General features: G+C 32.7%; 1 protein-coding gene across 21 annotated transcripts in view; it reads left to right on the top strand.

Moving 5' to 3' along the window:
• The window catches only part of ZNF644 (zinc finger protein 644), a 130,500-nt gene extending 118,194 nt beyond the window's left edge, over positions 1 to 12,306 (top strand). For all 21 annotated transcript variants that reach the window (XM_055585200.1, XM_055585190.1, XM_055585194.1 and 18 more), the window contains 2 exons: positions 9,697 to 9,799; positions 10,595 to 12,306. In XM_055585200.1, coding sequence (XP_055441175.1) covers positions 9,697 to 9,799; positions 10,595 to 10,787 — 296 coding nt within the window. In that variant the 3' untranslated portion in view covers positions 10,788 to 12,306. The remainder of the gene's footprint in view (positions 1 to 9,696; positions 9,800 to 10,594) is intronic.
• The last annotated feature ends 693 nt before the right edge of the window (positions 12,307 to 12,999 follow it).

Genomic DNA, 12,999 nt, shown 5'->3' on the forward strand with positions numbered 1-12,999 from the left:
ACACAGACTGAAAACACTTCCCTTAAGTGTCTCGTTTAGAAACTAATACTGATTAGAATCAACAATAATAGTAGTTTGGAAATCATAACACTCCTCTGTGGCAGCAAGTGAATTTTCTTTACTCATACTCAAATGTTTGTCTGTAGATCATGTTTTTTAATCAACTTCTCACCTTTAGCATTTAAAGTATTAATAAATTGGGAATTTCTAGATACTTAAAATTAATGCAAGAAAAATAGTTTTACATATGCAGATATTTAGGAGGAAAACTTCATTTCATTATCTTCAGAATACTTCCCATGATAACATTGTGAAAATAAAGCATGATCGTTGCTGTTCTACAACAACAGACTCATCATCATAATTAAAGAATCACTTTTCCAATGAAGAAAAAAATAACTTGAATTTATACTCAGTCCTTTCAGTCAATACCACTAATGTAATGTATCTACATTCTTTTTTAGTAAATTCACTTTTATTTTTCATGCCATCCACTTTTAAGCAAACCAGTGGATCATATGTTACTTCATGTTCTGTAGGAGTTCAAGTTCTTTAGTCTAGGCCTCCTTTCAAGGGGAGCTGGGAATTAAATTGGGTTTGTTTTTCCTTGATGCCTTTACTATTTGTTTCATTGTTAGATAGAGCCTCAAAAAGAAAGAAAAAGAAAAAAAGAAAAGATAGTTCATGCTGGTATATAATGTTTAATATGGGTAAGAAAAATCAGCAGTCATATTCATTCAACAAAAATTTTAGTCATTAACTTTTGTACCAGGACTGTGCTAGCTCTGAACCTATAAAGAACTTGGACTCCAACTGCAGAAACATAATGATGGTGATCTGGTAGGACAAGGACAAATAACACTGTTACAGAAGGCTTTGTGAGGTTTCAGCTAGACCCTGAGTGTGAAGGCTGAGTAGCTTGAGGAAGAAGAGATGAAGTGTAGGACATTCCAGGTAAAGAGAACAACATAGTATGGGATAAAGGGATGGAATTTGGAATTCAGCAGTTTTTCTTTTGGGAGAATTAGTTATAGGTGTTTGGAAAGATGATAATGCCAGAAAGGTGGGGTTTGATACTTTGAGTGCTTGCTAAAAATGTTAAGAAGTCACTGAAGAATATTTTAAATAAGGAAATGACATGTTACAATTTCTGTTTTAAAAAAAGTGTTCCTCATGACACTGAAAGATGGGTTTCCGTAATTTCCTGGCTATAATTTATCTCTGCGGTACTACTCTTCATTAAGGGTATATATCTGTATATTTGTTTGCACAGTAATGTATGATTTATTTAGGATTAGCCACATAGGAATTGTTCAAGTTGAGAAAATTTTCTAGGTAATAGAAGACTAGTGTCAAAGTTAATTTTATCCTAACCACTTTGCGATGGTGGTGTTTCTAAACGGTTATTCTTACTTCGGCCTGAGTATAATTTAATTATTTGAGTATTTAGAGTCACCTTAACGGATGCTAATTGTTCCATAGGCCAGCAAAAATTGGGCTATTTGCCCACAATGTGAAAAGGTGATTGGCTGATTTATTCACTAATTCAATTAACATTTTCTTCAAGGTGGTTTGTGTATTACGCTAAGTACTAAAGAGATAAATTGGATGTTACAGTATGATATAAGTAAAACACATGTTGAGTACCAAGTTACAGGTGTACATGAAATACTTTAGGAAGTTCAGATGAAGAAGTTCCTTTCAACTAGACTAGGGCCAAGCAGGGCTTTTGGAAATAGCATCTGATTTGGACCTTGAAAGATTGTTAATTGAAATGGAAATGGGAGTTGGGGAAGGGAAGGAGCATACCTGCAAAGAAACAACTTGGAACTGTGTGAGATGTTTGACAGGTAAAGGACATAGAATGCTATTAATAGAATGCTAACCCATAGTGTTGGAATTAGTTTTGTTGAGCAGCCAGTAAAGACTTTTTTAAACGAATTTGTGTGAAACTTTTAAAACTCCTTTTTTTAGGAGTTTTAAAGGATTTGGTGGGGAAGTGGAGAAATTGTAGATGAGTTCATTTTAAGAGTCCTGATTCAGGATAATGGCAGTTGGAATGTAAAGGAGAAATAAAAATGCTGTGGCGGATTCATTTTGATATTTGGCAAAACTAATACAATTATGTAAAGTTTAAAAATAAAATAAAATTAAAATAAAAAAAATAAAGACAGTGAAAATAGTGTAAAAAAAATGCATAAGATTGTGGAATTTAATTAAGTAGAACTTGGCAGATTATTTAGAGGTAGAAGAGTAAGGGGAAAGATGGAGATGGCTCAGAGTTTTAAGCTTTGTTATTGAGAAGATGGTTATACCAGTACAGTTAATGAATCTGCTACTGGGGAGTTTGGTAAGAGAAGGATAACCTTCATTCTCTGGCCATCATTTAATCTAGTAACACATCATTATCTAGCTGTCTACTGTTAACAAAGCAAACAATCACACTTAACTGAATCAGTACATTTGTTTTTAGGAGAATGGAGCCTAAGAGTTTTGTAGTATTATAGCATAAAATGGGAGCCTGCTGGGCTGCTGTCTGTGGGGTTGCAGAGTCGGACACGACTGAAGCGACTTAGCAGCAGCAGCATGAAATATTTCTGTTTGATGATGCCTGCTTTTTTACTAGTCATAGGTTATACAGTTTAGGAACTCTGTTTGACTGATAATCTTTTTTGACCAAATCTTGTTTTTCATAAAAGTCCTAACTAGTCTCCTAGCATTCCTGTCAGTTCTGTGGCTTACTCATTTTCTGAGTTTTGATTTTTCTTAACAGTTGATTTAATCTGGATCTGACAGTTTTTATGTTTGAATTTTTAAACTTGTCTGATATCTTTATAACCTCAGTTCTCATGTTGTGTTTGCTATGATTTCTATTCTAACATAAATCTCTTGAATGCTGTTTATAATATGAATATGAAATAAAATGTAGTAGATTTTATAATAATACTGTATGTTCCTGGCCAGATGTAAACTGTAGATAAATCTACTTTAAGTGGTTTTATGGAAATAGTAAAATAATACACAGATTTTCTCTTTTGGAGGTTAGAGCAAGAGGATGGCTTGTTGAGACTGGTGGTCCCTCACTAAAGAAGTGGAAAAGTGAGGTTTACTGTTTCTTTGTTGTGTCTAGAGTTTGAGGAATAAGGTTAATTCTTGTGTCCAGCACTTAAAGTGTGTTTAATTGTGGCCTTAGCTAGAAGTTAGCTAAACCAGAAATTACCAAGTCAACACTGTGTTTAATAATAGTTTAGATTTTGGCTGGAGTGTAAAAAATACTTCAAAATGATAAAAAGTTAAAGGATCTATTGAGATTGTGGATTTGTGACATTTAGATTTACTATTATAATTATTCTGAGCTCTATTTGCACATGATTATAGTAAAGATAATTTAACAAAGTTTTAAATAAGGTCATTTCCTTACTTAACTCATTTTTACAGGAACAATCACTTAATTCCAATAAATATGAAATGATAATTTGGAAATACTGACACTTTTAGAGACCAGGGAATGGGATTGTATTCAGGTGATTCTAAACGTGATTTAGAACAGATTTGTCATTATCTATTTTAATGTTTATTCCAGTTTTAGGTATGTCTTAGTCTTAGATAAGAGATTGATATTAAGTGCCTATTGTGTTGAGTAAAACAGCATGCAAATCCAATCTACCTTAAGGAGAAATTTTAAAGTTGTTTTCTTATCTTTTACCACAGAGAGGTAAAATATATTTGCTTTCCTGTTTACTCTTAACTAAACAATAAACAATTTGTACCTGGGGTACTATTAGCTTTTAGCTTTTTGCAACCTAGAAAGAACCCACTCCAGGACTCTTGCCTGGAAAATCCCATGGACAGGGGAGCCTGGTAGGCTGCAGTCCATGGGGTCGCAAACAGTCGGACACGACTGAGCGACTTCACTTTCACTGTTCACTTTCATGCATTGGAGAAGGAAATGACAACCCCCTCCAGTGTTCTTGCCTGGAGAATCCCAGGGACAGGGGAGCCTGGTGGGCTGCTGTCTATGGGGTCGCACAGAGTCGGACACGACTGAGATGACTTAGCAGCAAGACTAGTCTGCCTGCAATTTCTGTCTATAAAAATGTGTGATAAAGTTTCATATTTATGTTTAGCTTTCCCCTTTGCACTGATAATACTCAAATATTATTTTACTAGTCATTCCCTCTACTTTGAAATAGCAGAGGTTTCTAGATATGAATATATGTACTTTTTCTTGTCCCAAATAGATAACTTCTCTGAACCAAGCACATAAGGCTGTTGCTACTATTAATATTAATACAGCCTCGTACTTTGTAGGGCAAACTCAAGCCACCTGAATCCTCTAGACTGATACTAAGCCATAAACTTGAAGGAAAGGAAATCAGTTTTTCAAATATTCTTCACTTCATCCTCTTCCAAGTAAAATGTTGAATTGTGTAGTACCTAATTAACTTTGCCATAATTGCTCTGTGATCCTAGGTTAGTTACTGTTTCTCATTATTGAGAATGGAAACTTTAAAAATTAATGGAAGTAACTTAGGGCACTAAAAATAAATCCAGTTTTAGAGTGAAAATATCAAGGGAGAATGATGGTGAAAATATACTTCTGAGGTTGCTAGTTGTGAATTATATATGTTTAATTCCAATTGGAAGGGGAACATTGCTTTCATAACAATGAACTACTTAAGCTGCTTTATATGTACATTTTGGGAATAATAACTGGTTTGTTTATGGCACTGGTTTATTTATGGTTTGTTTTTGGTAGGTAGGACCAAAGACTTGGTGTTGGGAGTAGGGACATCCTTTCCATTTTTAATGGGCTACAGACAGTGGGATTTAATAGTTTTTTCTCTTGATAGGTTTTTTTTTTTTAATGGGCCAAGAGATCAAGAGGTGGAACTGAGGTTAGCCTTTCTCATTTGGGGTAGTTGCTACTCAGGATCTAGAACTGGCTACATAATTTGCAAGATACAGTGCAAAGTGAAATTATAGTACTTCATCTTCAGAAATTATTAGGAATATCCAGACTGTAACAACAGAGCATTAAACCATGTTTGGGATGCTGTGTGACTGCACAAGTTGTACACCCACGAAGTCTGTCTTATAAGTACTTTTTGCAAAGAGAAAAGTATACACTGAAGAAAAAAGAATTTAGGTTCTCAACAAATGATTTCCCCAAACCCACATCCTTATTTTATACAAGCTAACATGTTTCTCTTCACCCCCTTAGTTGGGGCTGAGGGGAAGAAAATGCTGTTTGCACAGTCTTTTGTGTGCTTGGGGCTTATGGGCCTTGAAGGATAATGGCAGCAACTAGAATTGAGTTTGTTTATTCATCTCACACCTCTGCGCCTCTTGGAACGTATGTATCTTCTTCCCACATCACCACTGGCATTACCTCCATCAGCAGCTTGTTAATGGTGCTAGGAATGTTGACTTATCTGTTCATGTCATTTTAATCCCTGCTGTTTTCCCGAATGAGCTCATAGCTACCATTGGCCTGCCCACCTTATACAGGTCAACTAGATGGAGAAGAAATTGTCTCTAGAAGGGATATATGTGTGTGTGTGTGTGTGTGTGTGTGTGTGTATACACACACACTCTAGAATGCCTCTTATTCTGGATGTGTGTAACGTGGCCCTTGTATTAGGTTTGACTTTACTCTAAATATGGCAACAATCAGGTAGGAACAAAACAGATGAAATAGGGCTTTTGACTAAATGGGTAGGGAAGGATGATAGCAGATAACAATATTTTGGTGATGAATGTTAATTTAGTTACAGTGTTAGTTCTTTACCATAGAGGCTTCAGATGTTTTTAAGAAAAAAACTTCATTCTTTGAGGTCATTTGTGTAGTGAATTAAAAAGAAAATGAAATTCACTGAAGCAATTGTGTATATAATGGGCAGAAAGGTGGAAGTGGCAAAAGGACTTATGTTAGAACCCAAAGTAAATTACTTTTCTTGTATATAAAGCTAATCTGTGTACAAAGCTGTGTATAAAGCTGTCTCAGAAAGCAGGCTTGAATTTATCATATTATTTATTGATTTGCTTTTCACTGATCCGGTTTAGTTCTTTAGACACAACTGTTGTAGTTTGTAGTATAGCAGTTGGATGTTCTTTTTGAGGGCTCATAGTCTGTTGTATTTCTGTCTCATTCCTATTTATCATAACAGCTAGCTGTTTTACTGAAAGGTGTATTCTAAAAAATATTTATATGGCCTTACAGCTCAACTCAATTTATTCTTCTTAAAAGTAAAATATTACTACCAGTAGCAATGTGGATCCTTTATAAATCAGATAACTGCAAAGTGTTTTTTTTTTTACAGTCTAATAGTTAAAATTGATCACTTCAAACATTATCTGCCACCCTAAATAGGAAGATTTGAGTGATTGGGTTTATTCATTTCTGAAGAAGCAGTTATACTCAAGGAGAAAAAAATTAAGAATTTCCAAAACTAATTTAGTATTTTTTGTAAATTTCAAGTATACAAACAATGCTAGATTTAAAATACTTTGAAAGAGAAAAACGGTATATGTCTGGTTTGGTTTTTGACAGTAACAAATAAGGGCAAATAAAATTGTAAAGAAAGCCTTTGTATTAATATAACATTATCTATTTGGCAGATTATTCATATAAATAACTTCAATAAACTTTTAGTTTGTTTGTCAGAAATATTGATGAGCCCTTAATACTAAAACTGACTTCTGTTAGTGATGTTGTTTTAATGTTCTAATGATTTCTGGTACAGTCCAGAATGAAATGGCTTTTCCCTTGAGGTAATAAAATCTGTTTTGAGAACATTTGTGTAATTGTCTTGTTTGTACATCATCTTTTTCGTTTAGTGGAACATTTTGTGTTAATCATCTTTTTAATGTAGAGATTACCATATAGATGTCCCTTTTGTGTGCATATTTATAATATGTTAAATATTCTTACATATTTTTCTAAAATTTTGGGCAGTATTGTAAGGGTGACAGTTGGATGTTGTTATTAGAAAAAAAAATATTCCTGTTAAATGTATTCATATTTTATGTTCTAACATAAATGACATTTCAGGGGATAAGAAATTTTAAAGTGATGATGGAGATATTAAGATAATAGAGATATTTAAGTGTAATTACCAGAGGCCTCTGGTTTTTAACATTTTAACTTTATGGACAAGTTTCCAAGGATTCTCAATACTTGTTATTCCCTAAACTTATTTAGAACTCTTAAGTACTAGAGATTCTCAATCATATGCTGACAGAGTTGTCCTACTTTCCAAAGTCATAATACCTTCAAATATTAATTACAACAAAAACTATGGTATTCTCATTTAAAATTTAGATCTGATCATTCATAAGACAGCTTAAACTTCAGAGTTTCTAGAATTCATATAATATCAAAAATCAGAAAAATTCTTGTTTGCCTCTGTTAAAGTCAAAAACATTTCTACACCTCTGAGTAAATATTTCCAGTTCCATTTTTTTAAAGTATCACAGCATCTAAATGTAATTTAAATGTTTTATAACCGACTGGTCAATCATTCTTTTACATACTTTCCCATCACCCTCTGTCCCTCTCCCTCAATTTGCTTTACACACCCAACATTATGGCACTCTGTAAACAAATATTTAAAGGATGGTTACAATATATTTTATTTGTATCTGACAGTAATTTATTTACATTTTAGAAGAAATTTGAATACAATGTGGCAATTTTGACAACACAGGAAGCTTATCAAAGATTCTGTCTGTAATCTCATGATACACCAAATGGTTCTCCTGTTCCATGTAACAGAGACAGGGATTGTGTGTGGTTTACCTTATACATAGGAAAAGAGGAGCTGACATCTAGTAGCACTTAGCCCTTTTTGAGTTCCTTAAACTCTTGTGGTGTATGAATTTCTTTGAAATTCACCTAAATTCAAGTTGCTTACCAAAGCAACTAGGAAGAAAAATGTGCTGATTAGAGAGTATGTGTTACCTCATTCTTTCTACTGGTTGTGAAGAACCTAGTTTCTACATGCAAGCTAGACTGGCAAGTGAAGAAAAGTGTGACTGCTAGCAACATGTTCATTTAAACAAATGATGCAGAAGTGTTCTACAGGAACTATAGTATATATTACACAGTGGTAGAACAAATTTATGTTCGTATGCTGTTTAAATGTCAAAGGTTAAATTACTGGGTTTTTCTTTATTTTTCGTTGCAGAAGTATTCATTGAGTTCCTACCATGTGCCAGGCTCTTGAATGAGCTAACTAATGAGAACCTTGTAAGATTTTTCTGTTCCAGATTTTGGTTGTTTAGCTTTGAAGCAGCCATTCTTAAATACTTAACTTGAATTCCTGTAGTTCTTTACTTACTAGATTCTTCTTCTGAGGATAAACAGAGCAAGACTGTGAGACCTAGATTTTTCTTTTAAAGAGGCAAGTGACAGGAAGCAAAAGACAGTGGCTTGAATGAGATTTAGGCTTCTCATGGTTTTTAATTTTCTATATGACATTTCTTTTAGCATTGCCACTTGACTACTGTAAGAAACAGTAGTCTGTTTACTGGTTTTGTAATAGTAGCATCTGTTCTTTTGGAACCTGGACTTTGAAAACTCATTTCACACAATCATTGAATAGCCAATTCCTATTCTCTCTTCCCTAGAATTTTTCCAGGGCATTTCACATGACAGGTTAACAGAAGAAAATTCATTTGGACAACTCTTCTGTTACATTTGTTTCCCTTCCCCCTTGGGCCCTTAGAGATAAATTCTTACCATCTCTTCCTGCTAATTGACCAGCAGCACCCTGGAATACTATCATCACTTTGTCCAAAGGAATGGTGTAGTTGTATTTAAAGAATAAAATGTTATGTCCCATCTGTTCCTACCTATTAAAAAAATCTTTTTTCTTTATTAAATTAGATTTTTTAAAATAAATGATTAAAGGAGAAGTCAAGTAACAGAAATTTCAAGAACAGTTAGCACTAGAATTTTGATGCACTTTAACATAAAAATCTTTTTTTCCCCTTTTTAATCACATTTTTTAAAATAGAAAATAATGTAACAAATAGTCATCATTTAATTTGTGTTACATTTGTTAACTTATGTGAGATAATCTGGATCTATTTTTCTAGTAAAATAGAACCTATGCTTGTATATACAATACAGATTGAGTTTAAAAATGAAAGTTGAGCATTCTTTGTCCTTTCAAATGTAGGGCTAGCTTATAATTTTAAGAGCTATTTATTGTAAAATTCAAAATGAATTGCATTGAACTTTTTACTAAGTTTTCAAAGTATGTGAAATCTGATTAATGGAGAAGTAATCAAATGCAAACTTGATGATCTTATATAAGATGTTATAGTTTTCCTGGAAGTAAGATTTAACCAGGTGTTAAAATAATGTATTATATGATTGTAAGAGAAAAGATTGCCATTGCTGTGGTAATTGACCACTTTAGTAATTTTAAGTTATTTTAGTTTTATCTTCTCAGTTCTGATTTGGTATGGTTAAGCATTATTTGAAAAATGAGTACAAGAAGTGTATATGCTGATAATATTACTGCTATTAGAGAACCAGCTGCAAAGTTAGTGCATGCTTCAGGGACTACAAATGAATGCAGACATTTTCTAACTTGATTTAGATGGTCTGACCTCCCAAGAAGTATCTGTATGTATGTGTACTTAGAATATGTAAGAAATGTTAAGTCTTTTTCTTCCCCTTTTTAGCCTTAGATTGTAAGCAAAAGAAATCAAGGTCAAGATCCGGAAGCAAGAAGAAACTTTTAACATTACCTCATGGTGCTGACGAGGTTTACATTCTCCGATGCAGGTATATGCCTATATTACCTAATCTGCTCAGTTTCTTCAGATTTTGCTTTGAGACGTACTAGTTATTTTGTTTGAGATTTTTCATTTTTGACTGAAGGTGCATTCTCAAAAATCAAGTTACAAATGAACTTTCAGAGACAGACTTAAAATCTTATATGGCTCATAATATGCTGTACTTCAACAACTAATCAAGTTTTTTATATTAGCTAAGGGCCTCTATGATATTGTGATTTGTAAAAGTGGCTTTTTTTGTTGTGTTTTATTCGTGTTCTTTGTTTCCTTTAATTTGATGGTTTTCAAATTGTCTTGAGTTCCTGCTTATTGGAAGTATATTTTCTCTCCACTTGTACTTCTGAGTGTAGATATACAGACTCATTCACACCTCCTTCCATACTCGTCCTCATGCAGTTTAAGGAATTCTAAATTGAAGAGTGCATTTTTTTCTTTTGGAAAAAAAAAAAAAAGTAGTGCATTTTGGAATTAAGGTGTGTAGATGTTAAGACCTTTTAATTAATTTTCATAGTAATGTTCCCATCTCTGCATGTATTACTAGAGTTAGTATGAATTGGAGGTTTTGATATTACATTTAATCATTTTGACCTCACAAGTATTTAGAAACTGTTGTCTAGTACTATCTTCAGTATAAAGTTTGCCCTTTGTGTTGATGAATTTTATGGGAATTGGGTTTTTTGGGAGGGGGGAATTGGTTTTAAATAAAGGGAATTGGTTATGTTAAGAGATGTTAAATAAAGGGAATTGGTCATGTTAAGAGAACTGTTATCAACTTCTTCTATAGGTTTTGTGGCCTAGTCTTTCGTGGACCATTGTCTGTTCAGGAAGACTGGATTAAGCACTTACAACGACACATTGTAAACGCTAATCTTCCACGGACTGGAGCTGGCATGGTGGAAGTCACATCACTACTCAAAAAGCCTGCCTCCATTACAGAAACTTCATTTTCTCTACTAATGGCAGAAGCAGCTTCATAGAACAAGAAAACCTTTTAAATAGAAAATTTGAATTGGATGTAAATTTGAAATTCTTTGTCTTTTTTTTTCAAAGCCACATTAAATTATCCATTTATAAATACTAAAGCAGGAAAATGGGGAAAAGTGAATGACAGTGACATCAGAGCAAATTGAGTACTTCGAACAGTAAGTAGTCTCTATATTTTATATAGGATGGAAGAGGTTCTAAGGTTTACTACATTTAGTCAGTTAACTGTGTTCACTCAATGAAAGATCAGTACATGTAAGCAGTTATTAATAAACTGTTGCACATGGATACTTTAAGACAGACTAATTGGAAAATTATGTTTTCTGCAGTGTTACCAGAATCAAGGTTCTGTTTATTCCCCACAAGACTTGCATTGAAAAATAAGATATTATATTTTGTTTGTATATATTTAGTGTTTTGTATAATACCAGGAACTGCTAATTAAATTTACTCAACTTAGGGCATTAAATATCATGTACTTCATAGTTTGAGACTGTTCACTCAAATAGGGCAGAGTACTATTCTATCTAGACGTGTAAGTGTTTTTTTTAAATCACATGGAACGGTTTTTTTTTTTATACTAAAAAGTGGAGGGAGATTTGTTTAAAAACAAGTATTTCTAAAAGAAATATGTACATAGTCCTGGAAATTATTTGTGGTAAGGAAATATTCTTTACTCCAGTTGCATTTCTCAGACAATAAAGTGGTGCATCCATGCTACCTCCTACTTTGTCAACAAAGATGCTATTTACCCTTTACATTTTTGTATCATAATAGATTTTAAAAAAATCTAATATTCTTTATTGCAAGACATCCTTTTGTTAACAGATTTGTTTCTTTTTAATGTTTTACCTGAAATTTGACATGCTTACAGGACAGGTTTGCCTCTTTATTTAACGTTGTAGAAATGTAATTAATAAACAATGCTCACTACACGGTTTAGAATAGACTTTCTCATTTATAGTCTCTTCCAAATTTGATCAGTTAACAAAACTTAATACACCAATTGAAATATTTCTACATATGATGAGAATGTTTACAATTTAAATTTTAGAACTTGTTTTGGATGTGATTATATGTACGAAAATCGTGTAACACTATTGCTCATGCTAAGAACCGACATAATGGAATTACTGAAATAAATGTGCTGTGAGGAATGGAAAATATGGTGCAGATGTCTTGGTCATGATAAATTGTGGTTCTCCTTTTAAATTCCTTCCAAAAACAGATTAGTTCTTTTAATCTGAAATCAGATTCCTTTACAAATAACAGTTTTTGTATGCAAGCACCATTTCATTTTATTTCATGTAGTATGGCTAATACTATAGTTGAAACAAGGATATGCATTGATACTTTTCTTCGTATGTAAATAAAGTTAAAAGCAGTTAAAATAAGGAGTATTTTGGTAGAGTATATATACATACCTCACTGCCAGTGAAATTGCTTTCCTATGATATATCTCCTTACCAGAAAAATGTCTAAATAAAAAAAGACTTAAGAAAATTATAATGTCTATAGTGTGAAACATTCTTACTTTTATCATTGGTAGAAATTGTCCACTTGAGGTTGTGTTTCATTTGATTTATGTTGTTTATACATAGCTGGTTACTTTATTCACACACTTGATATGTAAAATTAGGAAATTGAACTAAATGAATCATTCCCAACCAATGGTCTCCTGATCCCTGGAGTATATAGTAGATAGGAAAAAGTATTTGTATAAAATTATTTTCATTTTGCCAAAGATGTAATAGAAAAACTGTATGTGTCTCTATAATGATGAGTCTAACTAAAACATCAAATTTCATTAACTTTTGACTGAAAATATACTAAGTCTGTTTTTACCAGTATTCTCGTATTAGGTTTCATTGATATAAATATATTCTATATTCAAATAGAATATATTTTTTAAATTGGAAGTCATACTACTGCATAGTAAGTAGTATTCAGAAATTAAGTGGTAAAAAAAGAATCCTGGCAGGAAGACTAGCAATCACCAGAGCCCCTTTCAACTCTAATTTTTATAGTTCTTTGTTTGATTTTATTAAACCAGCTGTCAAGCTGTAGGAATACAAGTAGAATAGGTAGTTTGACCACAGCTTTCATAAGCAAACAGATTAAATTTTTTACATTAAACTATTTTTAAAACAATGTTTCTTCAGGATGTAAGAAAGAATTAAATTATCAAATATAGTAATTCAAATT

The sequence above is a fragment of the Bubalus kerabau genome, chromosome 6 (genome assembly GCF_029407905.1).
Source record: "Bubalus kerabau isolate K-KA32 ecotype Philippines breed swamp buffalo chromosome 6, PCC_UOA_SB_1v2, whole genome shotgun sequence".
NCBI classification, from domain to species: Eukaryota; Metazoa; Chordata; class Mammalia; order Artiodactyla; family Bovidae; genus Bubalus; species Bubalus kerabau.